This window comes from Agelaius tricolor, unplaced genomic scaffold (assembly GCF_023055355.1).
Source record: "Agelaius tricolor isolate 1412-34295 unplaced genomic scaffold, bAgeTri1.0.p SCAF_3, whole genome shotgun sequence".
NCBI lineage: Eukaryota > Metazoa > Chordata > Aves > Passeriformes > Icteridae > Agelaius > Agelaius tricolor.
The window spans coordinates 34094256-34121546 of NW_027269263.1; the positions used below are offsets into that span (position 1 = coordinate 34094256).

Genomic DNA, 27291 nt, shown 5'->3' on the forward strand with positions numbered 1-27291 from the left:
AAAAACAACTATGTGATATAAATACAGAAATATTTTATATTCAGTAGCCATAAGAATATAATTAAAAATCCTTCTGCATACCTTTTTAGATTAAATAAAATTCCATAGTTTATCCAGCACCACTTTAACCAATGTTTACAATGACAGTATTATAGTCTTGGGAAAATCTAGGTTTTGTTTAAAAGACACGATTTATTTTTCATAAATGAAATTCATATCAAAATTATTGGTTTAAAACCTTACACAAGTACCTTCCAGTTCAGAGTATGAACTAGAGAGTAGAAAAAAAAGCTACATGCTATGTAGAACTTTTAACTGCGGAAATTGTTAATTCCAGTCAGAGAAATTCCCAATTCACATTCATTACCAGAATTCATATCAATAGGAAAACAAACCTACTTCTCCAGTGCATTCAGAAGGCAGTACAGATCATATAAGATGTAAAAAACCTTAGCCACAGCCATCTGATTGCATGCAAGCACAGCAAGAAAGCCTGGTGACCACCAGTCAGGTAGTCCAGAGCAATAAGAGGAATTGGTCCTGTAGAGAACACTGGCTGATGTATTACAAACTCAACTAAGGAGCACTCATTTCAAATGCCTTGGAAATGGACCCCAATGACTCAGAAGAGAAAAAATGAACAGAGATCTTTCTGATACATCTAAAGAGCCTAAATGTCCTCAGATACTCCTACCATATAGAGAGCTCAAAAGGATGACCACACAGATGACAAAGTGCTTGGTGGGTGGCAGGTCCCTTGTCCAGGGAGAATCACCTGTAGTTCCAACTCTAACACACAGACAGCCCCACAGACAGCACTGACACCAAAAATGTCTCACCCAATAGCCAGTACAGCACCTCCAAAGTCAACTGGTCAGTATTTCAACAAAATTATTTTGTAAACATAAACTGTACTTTCAACAAAAATAATTACATTTGGTTAAGTTTCTTCTTGTTAGAACTGAAAAGTACGTGAAACTTTTTTTTAAATCTGTTTGAAACAGAACATTTTCCATAAAACTGTTGACATTAAAAAGCTTTCCAAAGTACATTCCTCATTTTTCACTCCCACTTTCACATTTAGAAGTGAAATTAAAGACTTCTGAAATGCCCTGCTAAAGAAAACATGCTCATTTTTCTTAAAACCGTAATAAAGTACTCAATCCTTTGCAGTGCTGACAGCAGTAAATCAGATGAGTCCTAAGCTTTTGGAGAGCCCAGGTGCATTTTTAGTACCAACATATCTACCTGATGCACATGCTTTTTCAATTGCTGTCATTAATGCTGTTTTGTCTTTTCAGTTGGGAAATTCTTCAATACTACTGCAAAATCCCTATCATAAACACATTAAATTATTACCATTTTTAGTCCTTCAATTCATCCATCAGACTTCTGTCCCTAACCTTCTAAACTTTGATTTTTTTCACAAGTTTAAAGCAAAAATAAAAATTCAGCATTTTTTCAGGTTAAAGACACCAGCGCATGCTTAAACATAGTAATCAGTGTTTGGTGGAACTGGAACAAATATACCTGTATTAATATGCAAATAAAATTCTTAAAAATATTTATATCACTGAGTTAAGAAATTTTTCTTCCTATATTTACATTAAATAAATTCAACCTTACTATATTATAAAAAATTATTCTCTATAGAAATTATTTTCTTGTACCACTACTGAATGGCTAAAGTCTTCACATAATATTTCCTATTAACAATTTTACTGCAAATATTTGATGAAAAAATACAACTTTACTTGTGACTATTCTTCCTGTTCTGTTCCAAAAAGATCCAAACTGGAATATATTCACTTACAATTTGATATTTTTAAAAGATATGCCACAGCACAATGACAATGGATATAGCATGTTGGTTTTACAGACCATATGCTGCAGTTCTGAAAGATACTCTGAAGCAGATACAGTTACTAGCACTGCTGCCAGCTGGCATTCTCAATAAACTACCTGAAGTAATGATGTTTGGATGTTTAGATGACCTTTAAGATCCCTTCCAACCAAAACCATTCTATGTTCATCTTTTCTATTCAACAAGTTCTTGATTATGTTTTCTCCCTCTGAATTTATGCCCCCTGTAAGCCTAGTACTTCCTTTACAAAACATTATTAGTATGTTTGAAGACAAAAATGAAAGTATACACAGAAAGTTCGTGTATACTTAAATAGGCCTTATGCCTGTAACCTGTTATTAAAAGACACCAAGAAATAAATGCCACAACATACTTATAAAAATATTCATGCAATACCCTCATCTAGAAACATCAATTTCATTATCTATCTACTACACCATTAGCTGTAAGTCCAATAAACCTACGCAGCAGGTAAGGGATTTAATGAAATAAACCCTGACTTCCTGGGAGGAACACCTGTGGTTCCAACTCTAATACTTCTGATCAAATACATGCTCTCTTCCTGCTGCTGAGCAACAGGCTCTTCTGAGTCTTTATCAAACATGCTGCAAAGGAGGGAGGGTGTAATACTGTGGAAAGTATTTAAACGAGTAGGAGACCAATTGATTGTGGTGAAAGAGAGGATGAGAAGAAGCTATTTTTTAAAAATAATAGAAATTTATGGGGTTTACATTTAAAAGATCACAGTAAAACAAAATCACAGCACTTTTTTCAACAAACAACAAGACAATAAGCTTCTCTACTAATCATCATTAATAAGCCATATAAGCCATATAAGCCATAAAATCAAAAAAGAAAAAAAACAAGCCCACAGTCCTGCGCTGCTACAGGTTGCCAGTTTCCACAAATGTTTTCACTTCTGTTCCCCATTTAAGGCTGAGGCACCAAGGTACAAGTATTACAGAACAAACATCTTCCAGTGCCTATCTCATAGGAGTAAGGACCAAAACTGACAACATCAAAAAAAAAAAGAAAAACCCAGCCCACTTATCAGTGAAAGGTCTCAGGTTCTCTACCCATTGTCTAACAAATGTAAATACTGACTTCTTCCTGCTCCTTTCATTTCCAGGTTGGAGAAAGCATATTTTGGCTTCCCTTCCTCCACAAGGAAAAATTTCTTACTTACTGATCCTCCTAAATTAACCCAAACATTTAACTTGAAATCCAATACATTACATTCCTTTAGCTGACTTAATCCCTCATTTCTGGGTTAACTTCACATTCTTTGGGAAATCTTACCCAATTTTGGCAGGGAATAGGGCACTTTAAAATAATCTTCATAAAACTCAATGAGTCTCCTTGTAATATTTAGAGCATAGTCCCCTGATCCTCTTCGGATTGCATCAGGCCTTGCATATAACCGTACCTGTTAAAAAACAAAGCAAAAGTCCAATTTCAGCATCTGCCTTTTAAACCTATCCTACCAGAAGACGTGAATTAATTACCCTACAGTTGCTATGAGGTGGCAGGACTATTCCCTTAAAGCCAAATATGATTGTCATACATTTGTCAAGTCATATCATAATTGAAAACCAGAACTACCACAATTAAAGTTACAAAGTTCAGAAGTCACAATCTCCTACTTATTTGTGTTGCCAAGTAAAAAACTTGCACTCCTTGTATCAAAATAAATATTCGAAGAAAATACATGTGTTTGTTAGAGATATGATGGAAGAGTGGATTAGTATAATGGTTCTCTGCCTACACTGAATGTAGGCAGGATGCAGTGACTCAGTAGGAGAGAAGTTCATGGTTTGTTAAAGGCACATTATATCAAGCCCTGAAAATATTAGTAGACTGTGAAGAAAGAAAATAATCGTTCTCTTTTCTCCTCTCCGGCAGTGACACCGTTACCCTCGATGAGCTATGGGAAGACTGCAAAAACGACCATTTCTGAGCTCATTCATGTACACAAACAATTAACATTCCTGAAACCTCCATGACTGCTTCAGGCTTCTGTTTCCAGAAAGCAGTAAATTAAAGCTGTTTGTATAAGCCACAGGCTGCTCTGTGCAGTACAACACAGCTCACACATTTTAATACCTGGAGTGAACCAAGTGAACAGAACTCACCTTCATAATTCAGCATTCAAGTATGACCCTGATTAGGGAGGTAGCAGAAATTACTGCCAGGTTATTACTTCTTCCTTGTCCTTACAGTCTGTAGCAATTCCTTCATGCAAAGATAACACAGAGCCTACAACTGCTAATCAAGATGGGGACAGAAAGGAGAACCACTTTTTGCTCTCTTTCCTCATACCGTGCCTGATGGAAGCAGCGTGTCCTTTGTCTCTAGTGACTGTAACAGAAGGTCTCTCCCCACAGTTCATAATGACCTGATGTAAATGAGACTCTCCTAAAGGTCAATCCTAATAATAATATCTGACTCGCCAGTACTTTCTGTGGTAGGATTAAATCCCAGCCAGGGTTCCCAAGGAAAGCAGTAGTGCAGAAATCAGAGAGTATCAATGCAAACATGAAGGAGAAATATCAGCTTTGGAATGTTTCTAAATGCTCTACTCTGGATTAAGAAAAGCCGATGGGATTTTTGGCTTCAGTGAAAGTATTACCAAGTATTGCTTTACTGCTCTTTTCCTGAAAGAGTTCAGCTATCCAAGTGGAAACCAGATATCAAGCCTAAGTACAGTGTACCTTCAATTCTCTTTAAACCTACTGTCTCTTGAGTTTCAGTATGGAGACACATTACTTGCTTCATTACAATGTCTATCTTCATATTTAATCTTTGTGTTGTATTAGACTCAGTGTACAATCAACCATACATAGTTATCATTCATAATGTAAAATAGGTAATGGTGTAACCTGATGAGATATGTAATAAAGCAGACTTCTTATAATCACTACCTGAAAGCACATAGATCATCATCTGCACTCCTCCAAATACTATTTTTATTTATTGCTTCCTTTCAAAGTTAACAGTAATGTGTACATTGAAATGTTCCCTTATCTACTAAACTAAATATAGGTTTTAAAACAAAACATGTATTAACCACAGAGTTTATGGAAGGATGTTAAGAATCACAATTAGATTTGTGATGAACACTGTTTTGTATCATCAAACCTTTATACACAATTCTGCATAATTGCTTTACTGGCACAGTTGACTGTATCAGCAAATTAGGGAAAAAAAGAGTCAACCAAGTATGCAAAAAATCATTCAATTTGACAGTGACCAAATCTGTCCATAATAAGAAAGAGGACAACAGAAGGGAAGAAAATAATAAGGAAATAGAAGAAAAATCAAGGTTCAACTTATTGCATTACAATGAATGTCTCCTGGAAAACATAGAAAAGGCATTTTATGGTGTCTGAGATGGAGCCAAGGTACAAAAGCTGCAATGCTGCAAACTCTCATTTGTCTCCTGCCTAATGCTGAATGTAGTTTTATTTTGCCCATAAAGTTTCCCTATGTGCCCCTCTGCCTGCCCAGAATAGCTCTGGACTGCCAGGCCTCCATGGCTCACACCAAGGTCACCTGTAAGCTGGAACACAGTTCAGAAACACCTTTGTCCAGGTGTCTCAGGGGCTTTGAGGCAATAGATATTGTCAAAGCAGTCAACCATCTTCAAACACTGGGTCTTGCTTCTGCCTTTCACCCAGCAACTACTGAGCATGAAATGTATGGAGAACCTTGGACACACCACTACAGACCTACCCCAGCCTCAGATATTCCCTCTTGGTCAGCAGAGGGCTACCACAGGGAACAGTCTGTGACACTCTGCCTACCTGGCTAGCTGCTTTGGATGGCACATTCTGGTCACATTAGGTGCCATTCACAAAGTGAGGAGCTTGGTCCAGAATTCAGTCTAAAGGTTGGCACCTATAAGTTTGAAACTGAAGCCTCTAACTTTCACACACTGATATTTCTTTAATGTCTTTGGGCTTATTTTGACCATATCTTACTTCCAAAGCCATCAAATAGGGACTACATTATTTCCTTAGTTTATAAGAAGATTTTCAGTCAAAAGTAATAAAGTTTTTATATTCTGCTCCAAAGAGGAACTTAAGTAAAACAGAATGACAATTAAGACATGAGATTTGTTTCGAATAATTTGTTTGCTTCCTACTTTCATTTCAAAAGACAGGTAGGTAGTGTTACTTTAAAACTGCATTGGACTGAACAACAATGCCGAATTTTTATTTATTTTCCCACAGGCTGTTTGACCACTGTCCTAAGATTTTGATTTTACAGTAATTTAAATAAGAGAAAAAACTAAGTTTTGTGCAGGGTCAGCCTAAATGTATAACTACAAAAGACAAACAGGTTTCCAGTGTAAGTGCATTCGTCACTCACCACAATGGCACCTACTGCCCTGCAAATGTTATTAATGCTCTTCTTCATAATCTTTGCAAGATTAGGTTAGACTATTATTTTCATGTAAGAAAGTGGAGACCAAAGAGAGACTAAGTAATTCTGGGTGCCTATCTTGACACCTCTCAATGTCAAGTCTATTTAACAGTTTTATTGCACATGCTTAAAGCACTGTTCCTATTATATCTTACTGCAGTGGTGAACACTTTATCAAAGTTTTGGCCACAGGTGCCTTAGTTTGGGCATTCATGAAATCAGCAATACATGATTAATGACTAAATGAGACTCTTCAGTTTATGTTATTTACTTGGCATCCCACAGCAACTCTGGTGGCAGAGGCAGGGAGGGAATTCAAAGCAGGCATTCATCCTTGTGACCACTTAACAACCTGCACCAAGCACCTTCCACATCTGGGAATTAATAAGGTAGGTTCTGTTTGGACAACAGGTATATGAACAGAACACTGTTGGTCTTCTGATGCAGTCAGAAGCATCCACTGAAAAATATCAGAAAAATGTTATGAAGAATCATATTCGTAATGACACTGCAATAATACCAACAAATATAATAAAGTTTACACAGTTAACCTAAATTCTGAGGGTTTTTCTTAGCTCTCTTACATCTACATTGGCAACCACTACCAATTTTTCAACAGGAGTTTTGACTACAAAGAAGAAAAACCCAGCCCTCTCATTTCTCCCTCAAATTGAACCACACTGACTGTCTCCTTCCTATCACAAGTTTGAGCAACTAGGTTTGTGCCTGCAGCCCTACGAACCAGATCTCCTCTATAAGATACTTGTTAATAACTCTGAAAGTTATTAGACATTCTAAATGAAATCTCGGCAACATATATTTTCTCATTCTTTTCTAAAGTGGGCAAAAATGTGAGTTGTTTCCCCTTGTTTGCCTTCCAGAGGCCTGGAGTAGTTTCATAAGAACTTTAAATAAATTCAATATTCAGCCACACTCAGACAACATTTAAAAAAAAAATCATTGTGAAGTATTATTTTAAAAATATTAGTAACCTTACTCAGGTTCTTAGAATTATTTTGGCAGCATTAGCAGAAAAAGTACTAAAATATTCCTGAAACTCGTATGGTAAATACCTTGTATTTGTTATAAGTGATCAACAGCCTACTCCTCTATAGTTAGTCAAAATTATTTGCTATAAAACAGCATACTTTTACAAACAATTTGTAAATATTGCAACATTTTCTTTAGTCTGTCTCAGTATTTCAGCATCTGCTACACAAAATAAGTTGAAGAAATTTTAAAAATATTGGTAATACCAGGTTGCCAGAACAGATAAATGTGGTTGTAAAATAAAAACTGTTTCCCACAGAGAGTCATGATATATGCTAAGAAATGTGCAACATACTTAAAACAAATCTCATCTAACTGAAGTCAGGTTATTACAGAGCATGAGAAAAATCTTCCTATCTACAACAGGTAAAAATTATCCATCAAAAAGAAAGCTAGCACTTGAAAAGAAAAGAGAGATTTTCTTGTCTTATTACCTCAGAGCACTTCCAAAAACTGTGAACTAGTAACTATCTACACTGGGTAAAATTCTGACAAGTACAACTCTAGACAGCAACACACAACTTAATTTCCAGAGAATAGCAGGTTCACCAAAATTGTTTCTGTTGTACCAAAGACTAGTGATAATTTTACCATGTAAAAAAACAGAGGAACAGAATAAAAAGAAGTAGAACTGTTCTGTTTTGAAATTTTAAAATCACTGCTTTTCTCTTTTTCTTTTTTTTTTTCTTTTTTTTGCATTAAAAGTTAAGTGAAAAGGAGCAGAGGATTAAACGGATGACAAATGGTAAGGAAAAACCTGCAGTAATTTTTTCACACTATGTGAAATACTTTGGGTCAAACCAAAGGGTTTGTACAGTTCTGTAGGTAGAAAGAATATGGAATACATTCAGCATTTTGATCACAGCAACAAAAAGGGAAAATCCATTATTTACATGTGTCTAATTGCAGAAAGACTGTGTTCCAACATTCTCCCATACATGAATTTACTACAGATAAAGGAAGACCAGAGAGAACTGCACAATGTTCTTCCTCTGGCACTAGAAGATACTTTTGCCACAAGCCTGCCAACTTGCTTTCCCAGGGAATTAAGGAAGTTGACAACCAGGCAGATGTTACAGTAGAAGTTTGCATGCCTGAAGCACACCCATACACGAGAGCCCACCTCTTACTGTAGAATTAAATATGCACGTCTACATTTGAAGTAGCTTTTGAAGACATTATTTTCTATGTCACCTTCTACTTCATGTGTGCAGCCCCTTTGAAACCTTTGTTCTTGAAATGGTGCTATGTTTTTAGGGGAGCATCACCTTGCTTCATATCAAGATATTTGTATTCTTTTATTTATTGCTATAGTAAAGTTTACTAATCACAATAAAAGTTTACTGATCACAATAATCCTCTATAACAGTCTGCATTCATTCTGCAAGGCATCTTTTCTATAAATGTTTAGCCATCTTTTCCATGTCTTAAGACCACTCCAATTGCCATCACTGTCTTCCCCTATGCCCTGGGGGGAATCACAGCTCACTGGATGAAAAATCCTGCTCCAAGGAAATAAAGTGGACCTCTATTTTAGCAAGGAAAGGCTTGTGAAGGCAGATGGCTCATCAGGCTCTGAAGAGCTAAAACAACATCTGCTGACTTCAACTGAATGACTCCTGTTAACTACAGGGGCTTTCAGACATTATGGAGACATGACTGGTCCAGCCTCTGGGCTAGGGACACTTCTACCAAGGCAATCTTCACCAACAGCATCTGCCATGTGTACAGTCTCTGTTTTTAGATCACCACTTGAGAAGTCCTTGTTAGTCAGTTGCACAGTAAGAAAAAAAAGGAAAAAAAAAATTTCTTTACATACAGGACTGTGCTTTGGCCATGGCCACTGATAGCTGAGATCATGCGAAGCAGGACTGGATCTCACACCTGTATCTCATGCTATAAACAGCTCTCTGAATCTTGAAAACAGCCTGATGCAGGATTTACACGGGGGTAACTACTGCTGTATCTGTCACAGAATCAGGTACAAAAAGGTCAGCTTTGAGGCTGACATGGGGAGAAGAGGCATGTATAATCCTAACCCTTGGATGACACCATCTGATATCAGAGATATTGCCAACCATCTCACCACACAAAACCACTCCCAAAGCTACCCACATGGAGAGCCTTTTCCTATCTCTGAATGCTGTCACATCACATAGGCATGTGGAAGCAAAAGAGACTTGAGCCTTGCTCTCATTTAGCTTCCTGCTATTGGAGAGATGCTGATCTCGCCAAGCAAACACAGCTAATGTTCCAAGGCTGGCGCATACCTGTTTTGCTAATGTCTAGGTGTCCGCTTCTCCTTTCGCCTGTCTTTGATCCATTTTGCTACATGTACTTAAGTCTGAACAGACAGAGCAAATGAGAGTATGGAAACTGAGCCTAAGTCTGGTGACAACCATAAATCTTGTTTTCTCAGGCAAGCACAGATTAGGTAACCTTGTATCAACACAGGAATCCACTTCACAATTAAGGATAGTTATCCCTCCCACTTACTTCCCACAGAATTAAAAGTAACTTTGTCAGGTGTTTTAAAGGAGCTTGGAGTGCTTTCCCATTACGAAACAGATGTTTCTGCTCATCAACTGGTGTCAGCAAAGCCATTCTGGGAATAATGTCTCTTCTTTAATCCCTTCCTCAAAGCCAGCAGGCTCCACATAAAGCACCGCTCTTGGGAGGCCCCTCCAGATAAGCTCCAGTTCTCTGTCTGACTATACCCCCAGGCTTAGTCCAGCACTGGTACATTTGGGATATTAAAATGATTTAAAAATCTCAGTTCAGAAAGGGCTTATGTGTTAGTTTAATTTCAAATACGTGTTTAACCTCAGACATACCTTTACATGTTATAGATACAGAAGGCCCTAGTATTACAACAGAGCAGCACTTACAAATTTTATAAAGGCAGATTAATAGTGTGTTGCTCTTTATTTCATCTGCAGCAACTTCAGTAGTGACACTCTCAGCTAAAAAACACATGCATTGCCTCTGTACTTCAATTTACTTGATAATCTGAAATCTTTTATAGTTATTTTGCTCACTGACTATTTTAGGCACAGGTATTGTTTTTATTACTTCTAGAGATAAAGATAGGGTCACATCACACATTTAATACAGCAGACATATGTCTGGATCCAACAGCCATAGCTGTGAACTCCCTGGATCACTTCTGCAACCAAGGCATTGCATCTCAAATGGGATTTTAAATGTGATAAATTCAAAATAAATAACAGCTCACTACACACACAAACAAGCTACAGGCCAGGTTCCACTAAGAATATGTATGAATTGTTTCACATGTGCATGCACATACCTCCAAAAGTTTTGTGTGGTGCAAATGCAATAAATTTTACAACACAGATAAGTAAAGGGGAGCGAGAGAGAGGTAGCTGTATTGAAATATTCTACTGTAGTGAACATAGTTAGATGTGATAATGGGAAGAAATTACAGAAGAATGCCTTTTTACAATCTCCTATTCATTATTCATCATGGGCAATACTCAAAAAAGACTGCATGATAATGAAATGTGCTTACTAAATACCGAAGGAACAGCTCACCTTTAAAAGATGATTTTACTCCAAACTGAGCAGTCACACACAGCACTGCATTGAGCCTTTTTTGAATATAAATAAAACAAAACATGTTTAAGAATTTCAAGAATTGTCTTAGAGTTAGCTGAAATCAATGAACATTCAATGACCTGCTACTTAGGAAACACCTCTGCAAGAGACTGGATGGAACTCTTTTTTATAGTAAGCAAACATCATCTTGGAATCCTCATTCCAGATTCAGTTAACAGACCAGTTAAAGAGAAACCGTTACTGAAGACAAAGTGTAAATTTAAGAAATGGTCACTGAGGGAATTACAGTGGTGGAGAGATGTCTCAGGGAACTATATGCAAGCATTAGGGGGGCCAGAACATTGTTGCAGGGCAAGGGAAAGAGGCCTTGAATAGAAATAATTGATATTCCTGGACAAAAACTTGTAGCATGACCCTGAAGGAGAAAGAAGTGAGACAAACTTCAGGAGTTCCAGGTGACAGTGGGCAAATGAGGAATATTAAAGCAAAAAGACTGCCAGGTATTTTCAGAGTTGTGAAAGAGGGAGAATAGTTTTGTGCAGCCCCTTTCTAAGTAAACATGACCACATGGGACAAGCATCTAGTTGCCTCATCAATTCCTCATCTGAACCAAAACAAATGCAACCGCTCCAGCCAAAGGTGCAACAATATATTCTACCAGGAGGCAAAACTGTCATGCAGACATGCTGCAATTTCTAACTTGAGATCATAAAATACTTTGGAAAGTTAATGAGCTGCACTCACATATAAATCCAACCAGTGCTCAGCTGGCATACAATAAAATACTGGCTATGTCACTGACCACAGTGCCATTAGGATTAATTTAGAGCACTTAGAATCTCTAACATCTTGTTGAAATGGCTCAGGGACAGAAAGTGAACATGTTAACAACTAATGTAGAACAAATGTAATTACAGACACAATTTCATAGCCATTTCAGCCAACTAAGACTGCCACAATCTCACCACTACATACTCAGTCATTTGGGCTCAACTCTTCTATTACATCAGCACTGGACTTCATCTCCTCTCACATGAGGAGATCTCTCATCTCTCAGATGAGTCAGTTAACTATGCCAGGTGAGTAGTGCCCACGTAGCCCAGCTTATTCACCTGGCCACCACAGGTTCAGTGCTAGAAAAAGCATGAGAAAGCATTTGTGGAGAGAAGAGAGGACTGCGACAGACTGCTTACAGATTAATTTAAGTTATTACAGAACTTCAACCTACAAACAAGGTTCAAGTTCTTCCAAAGTGCTACTGTAGGGAATTCAGTGTCTAAATTGTTGAGATTCACAGTGGTTAAAGCTCCTTCCAGTCCTTTGTAGCTGGTGAAAAATCAACATAGCTTCAAGCTAACAAAGCACAAAGATTTACATTTTTTTACCTATTACACAAAGTTCTATATCACAAACCCAGTGGTAAGATGATGTGAGAATTGCTTTTTCCTCCAGAAAAACGTATTTGTGGTAGATGTATCCCAAAAGTTAACACCTATTTTGATTTCCATTGGTTGGCCAGGGACTGGACTGAATTGTCTTATTTCAAGTACTATTTATTCCCTCTTTTATAGTCCAAGCATTCGTATCACACATCATTCATAAACAATATTTCACCTATTCTTGGTTAAAAAAAGAAGAGCTTAAGAAGTACACAAGTTTAAAGAAAATGCTAACAAGGGGCCTACAATGTTCAGCAGCCCTATAGCATGCCCAATTTCACCTGGCTAGAGACTGCTTTGTCACAAGCACACAGATGTTACCTTAGTGTAATTCCATTCCAATTTGAAATGATAATATGAAAACCGTAAGTGCTTATTTATATTTTGGCATTACCTAGAGACTGTCAATATGACAGCACAATCCTTTAGTCAACTTAGTGCTTAGTCAACTACATGAATAGAAGTAAGAGATGTTTGTTATTGTCAGTCTCTCTGCCTAAAGAGTAACAAGCAAAACATGGGGAAAATGAACCGTTATCATCTTCATTTTATAAATGAAAGTTACAGAAAGATGAGCCTAATATCAACAAGAAAGTCTAAAAAAGAGACAGAAATAGAACTTGAATATCACTTCCCTAAACTAATGAATCATCTTTTCATCATAAATCAACAAATTACTATTCCCAAAATACATTTTCTGAAAAATACTGCCTTTTCCATCACAAATTTAAAAAAAAAAAAAATCCTGTTTTTAGGTTCCTTGGTCACAACATTTGTTTTTCAAAAACCAAACCTAAACTTCATTCCAAACTGTAGACCTGTATACCTGAAATTGCTTAACTTAGAAGCATTCTGAACACTGGTTTCCCACATTAACTCATGTCTAAGAGTAACCATCCCACTCCCATAACACCTTTTGTCAAGTGGCTACTATGCTGAGACTTATTTAGGTTTGTTTAAAGGCAAAGGTTATTTTATTATTCACTTAAAAGTAATTACTTCAAGAGATGTCAATATAGTGGTCCCCTACAAAACGCCTACTGAGTAAAGTGATGTACCTGTCCAGTGCATAACAAAAAAAGACAGGAGGAGACAGAGACAGATCGTTCATGACAAACCAAAGATGAATGCAAGGACATATCAATGCTCTCCTGTTCCACATAAATTCTGCACTACCATAGTGGAAACCCAGGTCTGGTATATATCTACTTCACCCTACTCGTCATATGTTTGCAGTAATCCTGACCAGTATTAGGAAAAAAAATATAAGGTGTGGTAAATAAAGGGAAGCACTGACAAAATGCAGCGGCAAGAAAAGCAAAGCAGAAGCACAGCTCACCTGTGACCTCAAGAGCATTTACTCAATGCATCGCTTTGTAACAGCAGCAATAAGCAAGAGGAACACAGCAAAGTATCTTGTGAGCTACATGTAAACTTAATAGAAAAACTGCTTGCAAGGTAAACAGATCAGAGCTGTAAGGTGCTAAATTTTAAAGTATCCTTTAGAGTTTGTTGGCATTGAGGAAACACAGTACTTTGTAGACAAGTCTGCACTGTGCTGGATTGAGCTGGAGATTTTGTGAAAAATTGTACTTAGCCCTTAGAAGGGAGAAAAATATGCACATGGGAAATTTTGTGCTCTGACTGGTACAAAAGCCATAACACAACCAAAAACAGGTTACACCAATAAGAGCAACAACCATATTAACAGTGAGAGCTCCTTCAGGCTAAAAGGAGCAAAGAGACAAGCAATTAGGCCAGTGAAAACAAAAGCCATAAACCATGAAATAGGGAATCAAGAAATCAAACTTTTTGTATGAAGACACACTAAAATCCACTAAAAAGCTTCATTAAGAGCTCTGGTTTTCACTCTCAATTAACGTTTCAAATCTTTTTTTAATCTCCAAATTGACAGAACAATATAAAAATAAAATAAAAGCTAAATGCACTAATAATATTCAAACACTTTTGCTCAACTAGCCTCTGCCAAAACTATGGGCAAATTAGGAGAGAGGTAGTTATCTGTCATTAACATCTCCAACTGGAAGGATTTCAGCCCCCTTCTGAGAACACCAATCTCAGTGTAAAACATGAAAACCAACAGAGGAAAAAAAATTCAAAGGCAAATTACAACTGTAAATAGAGAAAACAAAATAGAGGGCTGAATCAATTAGAACATTATTCCTGTGTCAGGACTCCCATCTGAGAAAGATGAAGGCCACAACCAGAAAGAAAGCGGTTCACTACCTGACCACTAGCCAGGACACACAGATACGTACCAAACTGAAGATTTGCATCTTAAGACAGAAGAAGCTGAAAAATTTAAGTACTCTGACACATACAAACTTAAGCAAGTAAATATGACTCTGAAGTATGCTGGTTTTAGTCAACAAAATACACGTTAATGCAACGTAAATTGTTTAAATTAAAGTAGTATAAAATGTTTAACCAGGGTTATTAATCAAATCCCTTCCAATATATGAAATACTCAGATGATTATGAAAAATATTTTTGCATACTTTATCATTCAAATTACTTTCCTCACCTTAAAAATTGCACTACTCAGGACATATGTCCTATCAGGAAGATGTGAGTTAATCAACAATGTCCTCTGCATGCCTATGGAAAAGGTCAATTTGCTAATGCTTGCTCATCAGTCACAGCTCAAACACCACATCTGGTTTACATCCAAACAGCCAGCCAGTCAGCTAAGCAGCTGAGGTTAAACTAGGTCTGGGTGACTATCACAGAAGTTTCCTAAAACAAAACAGTTTACTGAGAGCTGACCTCTTCCTTCATATCAATGTGCTGGCTGGCATTAGATTAAAATGAAGTGTTTAAGACAGGATCAATTATAAGAAGAAACCCTTCCTTCCAAAAAAGTCAAGGCAACTCCTTTCCCAGGAAGGTAACTAGCACAAAGCAACAATATGGTCCAATGGATTATGGGAAGATGGAAAGAAGAGAAAATTTTCTGACACCTGGTATCAAGTGATATCTCAGGCAAAACTGAACTTGCACTAAAGGTTAAAGTCTTAAATAGCATGTCAATTAGGGAAATAGGAATACAAAAACATTTTTACCACCATCATTACTTCGGTTCCTAGCATAAAAAAACAGACTGCACAAATATGTTTCTTTGCCTTTGCTGACAGTGAAGCAGATCACTGTTATTCGAACAGTCCTTCCTTCTCTTTTTTCCAGCTGATGAAGAATGCTATTCCCTTGCTTAACTTCCAGCTGACATTCACATCAATAGAACAGCTTCATTAGTCTCTCTAACACTTTCTTATAGTCTAAGATAGCATCTCCTCTCATGAGATACCCTGACTGCGCAGTGCAAGGTAAACCTTTAAAATGGCAGCCTTTATTTGCTCCTCTCGTATCTATACCATAGCATAAACTGTGTCTACAACTAGAGGATCTGCAGATTACAAACAATTACTGCAGCAATATCAACAATGTATCATTACAAATAATTACTGCAGCAATATCAACAGTGCATGGGCAAAACCAGCATTTGTGCACTTAAGCAAGTAGACACCAAAAAATACAAACATTTTTTGGAAGCTCCCATAGGATAAAAGCACTAGAAAGGATAAAACGGGACCTTGCAAGGAAGGTTCCTCTTAAGTTTAACATATCAGAACAGCACATCAAATAGCCCTTTTCCCCAAAATTTCTGGTGTTTGAGTGTTGTTGGCAGGACAATGAAAGACAAGACCCATCCGGCAGTTCATGTACTCTTAGTATGTGCAACAAAGTATCAGTGAGGACTGGAATCCCTGAGCTCGAAAATTTGATTTCCATAAGAAACAAACTGTCACTAACACCACACATAAAAGACTATTAAGAACAAAAGCAGACCAAAGGAGCTAGGCTGAGAAAATTAAACTAATAAAAATATGAGAGTCTTCAGATCAGTCTACAAAGTGAAGGAAACTGCTACCAGAAGCTTCTATGAAAAACATTCGTATAAATATCATTGACTAATATTCTGCTGCCAGTTTTGCCTAAAGCTCTCAAGCAGAGACTACTGCCTCAAAAGTACCTACTATACTTTTCCCATGAGAGTGTTCAAAGCTGCCATTTTCTATTAGGTAGAGCAAGGGGGAAAAAAAGGATGAGGGAATAAGAAAGAAATCCCAGGGAGAAGTATTGCTGCTGGATTGCCTGCTCACAGAGCTGACTGACTCATTCTTAAATGGAAGGCCAAAGCTTAAAATGTTCCCTGGTTCAAGGGCCAGTCAATCTCATTAACCCAACCCAAGGGATTAAGGCTATGAGACAGCCAACTTTAGCTGCTCTACTTCGGGGTCTCCCAAATGCTACCCAGCCCATGCACCTCCACGCATTACATCTACAAATCCATACAGGTCTCCTGACTTTTACTGTATTTTACCATTGCCTTGCTTGTTCATGAAAAAAATAAGAAAGGTCAGTAGTCACAGATTATGTTCAACAGTTATTAGAAAATTTCACCTCTGTTTTTTCCCTAATAAAATGAAAGGGTCTGATTCACCCACAAAAAAAGAGAAACCTAAACTAACCACAAGATCACTGCAGGCCTCTAGGTGGTGAGCTCATAAAATGGTACACTTTTGAAAGAGAAGACACACAGAGATGAGAGCAACTTCAGCAACTTCAACTGACCTTATTAGTGAGGAGAACTCCTCTCAAGAGCAGAGCATGGCACAAAGGAGCTGGCAGGCACACCAGCATCACCAGGCATTACAATCCAGCACCACTCAAAGACATGGGAATGGCAGAGGCAGAGCCGTGTTTGAGCTAATAAATCCTGACTTGCAACACAGCAAATGACCTGGGACACGATGCTCTGCTGACAATGCTATCCCACTTTCTATTCTAGATCCCATTAAGGGATCCTCATGCTTGTACTTGCACTGTACTACACTGAGAATTACTCATCTCTCCCTAAAAAGAGCAGATGAGCTTCATTCATTTTAGGCCAACACAGGAATGGGGTCAAGTATGGGCTGTGAAATAGCTGTAGGTCAACTGAACAGCCATCATTCTCCACACTCTTCTCCATTATTTTCTGTATCTGGACACTGTAACACAGCAGCCAAAGCCACTCCAATCATCTTCTCTGAACCAAGTTTCAATGATGCACATTTTGCAAAGCACACTCAAGACTGAGAAATTATTCTTGTTCGAATGTGGATTTTTACTGCCATTTGTGCTGAAATGGCTAAAGGCCTTTCAGACTCTTGAGCAATCCTGAAAGCATCCTGAAAGCTCTACGAATGTTAAAAAAAGAACAGTTTAATAGGTGGAGGCCTCTGAGCACATAAAAACCAAAGCATTTTCATCATACACACGGAAGTGCAGATATTTTGGAACAAACTCCAACTCCTAGGTCACTGAAGGCTTGGGAATTATGGAAACAGATCAATTTACAAGGTTGCTCACATAAGAAAGCCAGCAAGCACAGTAAGGAAAAAATGTGGTAGCATTTCCTGCCATTTTGGTCCTGTAGCTTCAGAAGAAAACCAAGATAAGAGAGCAAATACAAATTTAGGGGTTTGTCTACATTAAACACTGCAATGTTTTAGGAGCTGATCTGCAGCGCATTCAGTCCCACATTACACAGCATCGTCACAATTATACAGTCTCTCCAATTAAATTAATGGTATTTCTAGACCCAACCTTAGTGGGTATGTTACCTAGCCCTGCTAGTTTATATAACATCAGCTTTCCTAGCAGTACATTGCTCTGCATTCATATGAACATATTCAGGATTTAAAATTTACAACAATCAATATAAACACAAAGATTTAGAAAGTTAAGGAATGGATGAAACAATAACACCCTGTGAACATTTCTGACTCATTTAACTCCTGTGATAAGAAAAAAATTAAATCATTCTGTGGACACAAAACTAGAGTTCCAAATAGGTTTGTATATTGTAATCTAATCTGAAAAGAAAGAGAACTCTGGTTAAAAAGTTTCCCGTACACTTGTGGATTCCAAGATTCATTTATTGAAATGAAGAAGCTGGAAAAGAACAACCTAGAAAACAAATATATTTTCAGCTGTACAAGGTGCTTAGAGGGCATTTGCAGTAATTTTGAGTCATCATAAACAGCCAATAGCACATTATACTACTATGAAATGCTACCCAGAATGTTGAATTTTAACTGGGAGGAAAGAGATTTCATTGTTGCTATTATTATGATTATTATATTACTATACTGCAAATAGGTACTGTGGAGACACAGCATCAATGATTACAGAGCCTGTGATCCCACAGTCAGCTGCGGAATTCAAGAAGAAAATTCTAGCTTGCAAACAGTTTGCAGATGTTCAAGACTTCATTAAAAATACATTGTCAGACCCAATCGGGAACAAAATGCAAGTTTGCAGAAGTCTTTCAGAGTTTTTGTGGATTCCTTTTTGTGTTTTGATTCCAGTGTAGGCATATTCCCAAATGAATTCTGTTTCCATTGTGAGTTTACCATAAACAGTACTGCACTGTGCTAATGTATAATAACTTGAAACATTTTATTTGGAAATAAAACAGAAAATGCACTTTTATTATTTCTTTTGACAAAATGAAATCGGTAAGTTTGTAAAAATTAATTATTTTACTACTACTACAACTACATTCAATTCCAATGTAACTAGGTCACGTAGATGTCACCACTACAGCCTATAACCCTAAGTGGTAGCTCTGCTTTCACAACCCAGAGGTTCAGCTGCCTGCCCACTCAGGTCCATTTCTGGTATTGCCTAGCTCTATAACTACTGAAAGAGAGTTAAAGGAAGTCTGGAAGGAGATAAGAGTTACAGACTGTTGTCAGTACAGAAAGTTACAGACTTTAAGATTGAGACACCATCATTAGGTCAAGGATTCAAGAAGGAAGTACTAACACAAGGGTATAAAACCATAGAGCACGGTTAGCTGGTCCCATTGGGAATCATCAACTCCAGTCATCACCATCGACAGTGTTGACAGAGCTGGTGGAAGATGGCAGCTCAGTAACACCGAGTCTATAGAAAAGAGGCACATTGGACAATCCTGTCCGGCCAGTGCCTGCCAGGCCAGCATGGACTGTGAGCAGTGGTGAGCACAGTAAAACAGAACCTAGCAGCTCATTAACTCCTAGATATCTTGTGTATGCATTATCAAACAAATAATTCCTTTACACTTTTAAGATGAATGTATCCTATACACAGAATCCTTTTATACCCTGCCAAAACAATGTTATAGTGGCTGAAACAGGCTTTGCCAGTAATGGAATTTTGTGGTTGCCAAGGTAAAGCAAATAACTAAAGAGGCATTAAACATGTAAGTCATACTCATTCTTAGGATTTTCCAGAATCAGGGCATCTATTTCCCCTACAATCAACTAATAATGAAGTAATTTTTCTTTATATAAATACAAGAATAAAATACAAAAGGCATGTACTTTAAAACACGGTCTGGGGTTAGCCATACCGGGCAATTGTGAGTTGCCAGGCACTGATTTGATTTTCATTATACCGCACTGACGGCAAAGTCATTTATCTTTTCTGCTCCCAGTCTCCTTTTATCTTTTCCGTATGCTTCTGTACTTTTCCTCTATCCTGCAGGGTTGCTGAATGCTGATGAGCAGAAAATGGTACAAAGCCACAGACAGCCTCTTTCAGATTAAAAGTTCAGGTATGGAAGGTCCAACTTTTTCCACTTTGGGATTTCCAAAGAAGCTGTATATTTGGCATTGTCTGGATATATAAAGATCAGTTAAATACTTCACTGGCAGTTATTCTCTAGAAAAGACAGACTTTCAAACAATGAATGATGTTTCACTCATAGTTCTAATATCTTTCCCATAAAAAACAGAAATTATACTCCTGTCACTGTAGCCTTGGATATTTAAACAAATAATGAAACGAATGAGAATTTTAAAAAAAAAGAAAATAAAGGCAGTTTTCCACATACCAGAGCAATCATTTTTTAACTTTTTTTTTTCCATTCAACTTGTTATATTTTTAGATTACTAGCATTCCATAAAAATCAGGAAATATGGCAATATAAAGAAAAGTATCTTCCTAGCCTTATGGTACTTATCCTTTATGTGTTAGCATCTCACCGGCGATGTGCATACAACTGACAACTATCAACTCACCAGCTGAACTTGTCATTATTAGTTTGTTAGTACCGAATCAGGACTGCTGTAATCCTGTTTCTCACCAAAACAAAACCTAAGTGTTTAATGTCATGAGAGACAATACATCCCTCTTGAAATAAAGTGGAATGAAAATTTGTTCAAACAGAATTACAGTCATAATTCTATAGCTGATGCTTGACAAAGCAGACACTTCAGTTGCATTTCAGATCCCAAAGGTCTCTATGCTGTTCATGTCTGTACACAAGATGGTATCTGTACCTCTGATGTCAGGCAGTGGCAGTCTGTTCAACAGAGTTAACAGCACCTAAAGAAGGATTCAGAATACTCCTGAACATATACACAGGCTAAAATGCACTCAGAAGAGTTGAAGATGTTGGTCAATCTCAGCACAACAATTTTCACTGCTAATGTTATCAGACTTCTCACATAGCAGTGACCTGAACCATAACTACCCATGACCTCTAACAACAACCACCTTTATATTCTCTATTCAACTGATCAGGCATATATATTATCACACTATCTGCATCTTTTTCAGCAAGACATTTTAGTCACCTTCCATACAAGTTCCCTGCCACAAAACAGAACACGCAACTGCCATCTTCTTGTCAGTCATGAACTCTTCTGAGTGTCATGAACCCTGCCACAGCAGCAGAGATAAGCAATAAGGAATGTGTCCAGAACTGACGTGGACAAATAAGAAAAGCATTCAGTCTATATAGAATTATTCAGAATAGTCATATGTACAAAATGCTGCAGGTGAATCTCATGACAGCAAGTGGCTGGTTGGTAAAACAGTGGAAGAAATTTAACATCAGTAAGTGCAAAGAAATGTAAACAGAAAAACATAACCCTGACTATGCATACACATTAGTAGTCTACATTAGCTATAGCTCAGGGAAGAATTCTTGAGAATCTCTGTGGCCAGCTCTCTGAAAAAATCAGCTCAACAGATATTCAACAGGCAAACGCAAAGTTACAACTGATTAAGGAAAGGGAAAAAACCCAAAAAATTATTATGCCACAGTACAAACACAAGCATATCATCTTTGAGCATTGTAGGCAGTTGCGACACCACCCCTCTCTCTTGTTCACTGTTTCAAACAGACACTATAGAACTTAAAATGCACAGAGAAAGGTGAAAAGAATAGAAAGAGATGGGAAGTGAATTCCGTGCAAAGAGAGATTAAATAATTTTGAGTTCTGAAAAAGAACAGCTAAATTATCTATAGACTCAGGACTGGGACATAGCAAATGGAAAACAATCAGTCACTGATCGTCACAGAAAAAAGAGAGAGAAGACAATGAAAATGTGGAATAAATGCATTTAAGTAAATGAGACATGTAAGTAAAATACAGATCTTGTTGCCACCGATTGTCAGAGTGTGAAGGGCAACAGCTTCCAATCCAGATAATGCACATTCACAGAGAGCAAGTCCTTTGGCAGCTATTAAGCCAGTGGCCCATGTAAAACTCCAGGTCAGGGTCACTGACAAACTAGAGTTTAGGAGTAATACTCCACTGACTGTCTTCTCTAAACTGGTCTCCATATAGGGCATAGGAAAATATTTTCCTCTGTGTCTGTTTTTACATTAGTTGTGTTGTGTTTTTTAATAAATACTGGGGAAAAAAATATCTCAGTGTAAACTACTATGATTCAAAGACCAGCTCTGGCTGTGGGTCCTTTAAAGAGACCTCTTTCTTGGATAACAGGACTTTTTCTTTCAATATTGTGACCAACAGAGCTAGATTCCAGAAAATAAATGAGAATGGGTTCTTAATAATCAGGAAGGTGAAGTACAGATAGAGGAACAGTAACATCTCACTCTTCTGAATGAGCTTGCTTGTAATGCCAAACACTGGCATTAACTTCCCCACCTGAGCAACAGCTTGGTTGTCATTGATTGTCATCCCTAATGGTTAGAGGGATGCTTCACGAAGTTAGAGAGTTATGGTTAGTCATATTTCTCAATGACACCTCCACGAGTCATCAAGAGTGGCAAAGTATCTTCATAGAGTTTTATATTGTTCTTTCTCCACATTTATGACAGCATATCACTAAAAAGGACAGTTGTGCATTTCCTTCTCCTCCCAAATTAGATCCACAGACTATCCACATATTGGATCAGATGGTTCAGTCAAAAGGGGTCATTAAATTTTTTTTTAGTTTCCCATTAGACAATTTCAGGCTCACTGTCCAACCACAGATCACTAGATTTGACAGAAATGATACAGCAAAGTGTGCAGGCAAAGGACAGGAAGGAACAACACTAGTCTGTTCAGTAGTAACTTTCAGCTACACTGCTTCACTCACAATGGTGAAATGCAATCTATGGTGTTGGAGTCCTGGATGCTGAGAATTTGAGACTTACTGTGCTGACAGACTCTGACTCCCAGGAGGGCACTGCATTTGACCTGAGGCCGTGGAGAAGGCTTCCAAAATTGACTGATAGCACTGGGACTATGGGTAGTTTGATCAGAAGTGTGTAATATCACAAGGTGGAAAACTTAGAGTTTAAGGTTTGAGAATATAGTAATATTTATAGAGCAAGATGGATGTTTTAGGGTGGAGGCTGGTCCTTCTTTGCCTTCTTCTTCCTTCTTCTTCACGGGTTTGGGTGGTATTTTGTAATTGGACAGAAAAGTCTGCATTGCGGACTTTGATTAGTTATTGGGTTAAAAGTGAAAATAATTTAGGTGTTATTTCTTAACTGAATAGTTTAGCCTTAAAAGACCTTGTAACAAAAGATAGCCATTTTGTACCTTGTTAGTGAACTACTGCAGAACTCACTGCCCATGAGACTGTAACATATATAAGAAAAAATAAACATCTAAGCCTGAACGTGAAATATCATCTCGAGAGCTTCTATCCCAACCTTGACAGAGGTAGAGAAAAGAAGCTGAAAACCAGCACTGTGTTTAAGCAGCCCTATTTGAACTTAGTCTGCTGAATGGAAAACACACAATTCCTTGGACCTGAAAGATGGTGAGCCTGAAGTGACAAGAAACCACAAAGCAGTCAACATAAAAATCAAGAAAAGGCGGTAAAATCTGTGGTTAGAGGATGTTAGATAAAGCAGAGCTTGTTCAAGTTCAGGTGACAGAACTCTAAAAATATGGAAAAGCACTTCAACTTGTAATAGTAATTACAACAACAGCTCAACTTAATGAAAACATCCCAGCATCAGTAAATCATGACTGCCTTTAAGAGGAAGTATCTTTCAGAGCAGATAGATTCTGCTGGGAAATCAGTTTTGTTCTTTTCCGGACTTCCTCATGTAGGTACTGCAAGGTGTAACTGTACTGGTGAGATCAGTTACGGAATAGAATGTATAATTAAATATATTTAAATACTTCAAATGCTGCTAAAGCACAAATGTACATACAAAACAGCACTCAGGATATTTCTTCATAGCCATCAACCCTGAATAACAGAACTGTGAAGCCAGGCAACTCTACACTACCAGCTGCACTATGATTCAGAGATCCTTTTTATCCTCACAATACTTCATGGTAGTATAATCATTCCTAGTCATGTGTGATTCATCAAAGTATTTTGTAGTAAAGACAAATGTTATAATACGCCCTATTGTAACCATGCAAATTACTGATGTTCATTTCCATACCTAAATTATGCTTTCGCTGAACTTTTTCTGCAGCTCAAGCAGCTCTCATGTTCCAAGCTAGTTCAGCATTTCAAAGTTATTTCATAGCAAGGAGTCCCAAGTTTTCTAAGAGGTGGCCTTCTTCATCCCCTTTCTACTTTCTCAAGCCTCTTTATGCTTTACACATCACTGTTTTGAAAAGGTTTGCACTAGGATCTTAACTCTAAGCTATCACCCAATCTCCTCTGTATGCCTGACATGTTTCCTGGGGACAGAAGTTATGTAAGCTCACTTGGCAGACAAACTATACAGTACTTGCCTCAGCAACTGTGAATGACAGGTCTTCTGTGCACCACTACAAGCCAAGCCACATAGAGACACAAGGAAAAGTTTCAACCCTCCTTTTTCTACATAAGGATACATCTTTGCAAAGGATTCATCTTTCTGCTCTCTTGCAGCCTATTAACTTGAATATACTCATTGCTACACTGTCCACAAGACATGTAATATTTTAAGTAGGAAAGTTAATACAGTCTATTTCCTAATTCTCTGCCTATTAAAGCTTTTTTTTTTTTAAGTGATCGTCAGGGTCAGCAGGTGACTGCAAAGCTATTTTAGAATGGCTCATATTAACTGTCTAAATTTCCACTTCAGACCTAATGGTCTTGGCTTGAGAATAAACATTCAACAGCCCCAGAGGAAGTTAAATAGAACACAAGTACAAACCACCACTCCGCATTCTACAGTTATAACAAGAAATCACAATAAAGATCGAATACAACCTGAGCATGGCATGATGGGAGACTTCCAAAGAAAGGCAGAATGCTACTACAGTAAGCTACCTCTGCTGGTGCTTACTGCAGGAAGGTTGTACAGTAAAAGTATTGTGGACTGAAACAAATCAGATATTCCCTGTGATCACTCTGTTCTTTTACTTAAGAGCTGCATATTTAACATTTTAAACATACAGAATTGCTAAGGAATAAACAGCAAAGGTTAATGATGAAAAGCAAGTTTGGGCATCACACACAGAATCACACAGAATGATGAGGCTGGAAGAGACTTTCAAGATCATCAAGTCCAATCCACACCCTAAGCACCTCAACTAAACCATGGCACCAAGTGCCATATCCAGTGTTTTTTTGAACACATCCAGGGATGGTGATTCCACCACCTCCCCAGGCAGATCATTCCAATATTTTATCACTCTTTCTGTGAAAAACTTCTTCCTAATATCCAAACTATATTTCCCTTGATGCAGCCTGAGACTGTGTCCTCTTGTTCTGACAGTTGTTGCCTGGAGAAAGAGACTGGCCCCTACCTGACTTTTCATCCCCCAAACCCTGTTAGTAGAATTTCAGTAAGAAATTAAAAGAAGATTGAGAAGAAGTATTAATTTAGTCTTGTGAGAGGAAAAAAAAACCCCACTGTATGTCATCTCTGATGCAGCAGTAGCCAAAAATCTCTTTATGAATGCATACACATTCATATATATGACTTTGAATAAAGCAATACATCTTATCACTCACTGATATTCCCACATGCAGATTTGGGCTTCTACCTGAAAAACAGACATCCAACTATCAGACAAAAAAACTAAAACTATCAAACTTTCTCATCAGGTATAAATCAGTTTCCCTTTTCCCCATGGTATTTAAAGTGCAACAATGAACTTACAACATTATCAAATTTCAAACATATAGGAACACTTTTCAGTAAAACAAAACACAGCGTGATGTTATTTATTGTTCAACAATGGTCTGTGATTTATTTAGCCAGGGGATTGAAGAGCTACAAGAAACTCATGTGGTATGCAAATGATTCAGTAGGTGTACTTTCTTTGAAATTATTCTATAGGAATCCATTTCCCTTCTTCCTCCTCCACCTTTTATTTCCTCCACCTTTTATTCCCTTTTACCTTTATTAACTGAGGTACTACTTGCCATCCTGAGGATATGAACTCTTAACTGAGGTTCCAAGCTGCTGTGACTACCAAACTATCACCACGCTTGGGAAAAGGGAGGTGAGAGGGGGACAAAAAAAGTGTGGGCAGCCCCAGAGGTAAATGCTAATAACCACCTTTTGCTTCTTATCCTCTCCACCACCCAGTAATTTCAAATAAATAAAATATTAGTCTTCTTGTTCTGTCCCACATTGCCGCACAGCGCCACTGCATGCTATGAAACAAAATGCATTGCTAAACATTTTCATGATAATCCACTGTGGGATAACTTTTTAATAAACTTTAGGTCATTTACCCTTCAAAGAGAAACATAATCTGCTTTCAAAGTATGCTGTTCCAAATACAAAGATAACATGCTCAGTTCTCATTTCTAACTGCTCTTGCTAGGTCTCAACAGCGTGCAGCAGCCAGAAAGCTGCCAGGCAGGAGCAGCAGAGGATCTCCTAGGGGTACCATTCAGTGGAACCAGGCCAACAGAGCTGGTTCTCTGGCACCTGTCCCCACCTAAGTGTATGAGAGGCACGCCAGGGGATGGGGCCACGTGCCGAGCTCGAGCAGTTGGACAGTCACGGCAACCACTATGAGCTGGAATAACTTCAGAATGAGAGCATTGCCTACAAGGCAGTCAGTCAGCCTCACTATTTCCACTGCAGCAGTTTGCCCTGTGCAAACAGCACCCCTGGAGAATAGCAGGAAAGGACATGTCAAGCCATGGAGGCTAGACTCTGGAAAAGCACATTTACAGATTCACAGAATATTCTGAGTTGGAAAGGAACCATCGGGATCATCGAGTCCAATTCCTGGCCCTGCACAGCACCATCTCCAAGAATCACTCCATGTGCCTGAAAGCATTGTCCAAATGCTTCTTGAACTCTTGACAGGTTTGGTGCTATGACCACTTCCCTGGGGAGCCTGTTCCAGAGTTCAAGCACACTCTGGGGGAAAAACCTTTTCCTGATATCCAGCCTAAATCTCCCTGACTCAGCTTCATGCCATTTCCTTGAGTCCTGTCACTGGTCACAAGAGTGAAGAGATCCATACCTGCTCCTCTGCTTCCCCTCATGAGAATGCTGAAGACACAATGAGATATCTCCTCAGTCTCCTCTTCTCCAGGCTGAACAGACCAAGTGACCTCAGCCACTCCTCACAAGGCTTCCCCTCAAGGCCCTTCACCATCCTCATGGCTCTTTTCTGGACACTCTCTAATAGTTTAATATCTTTTTGATATTGT

General features: G+C 38.0%; 1 protein-coding gene across 1 annotated transcript in view; it reads right to left on the reverse strand.

Annotated features, from left to right (window-relative positions):
* TRHDE (thyrotropin releasing hormone degrading enzyme) overlaps window positions 1–27291 on the reverse strand; it is a 213069-nt gene that overhangs the window by 170949 nt on the left and 14829 nt on the right. The window contains exon 3 of the mRNA XM_071423413.1: window positions 3164–3290. Coding sequence (XP_071279514.1) covers window positions 3164–3290 — 127 coding nt within the window. The remainder of the gene's footprint in view (window positions 1–3163; window positions 3291–27291) is intronic.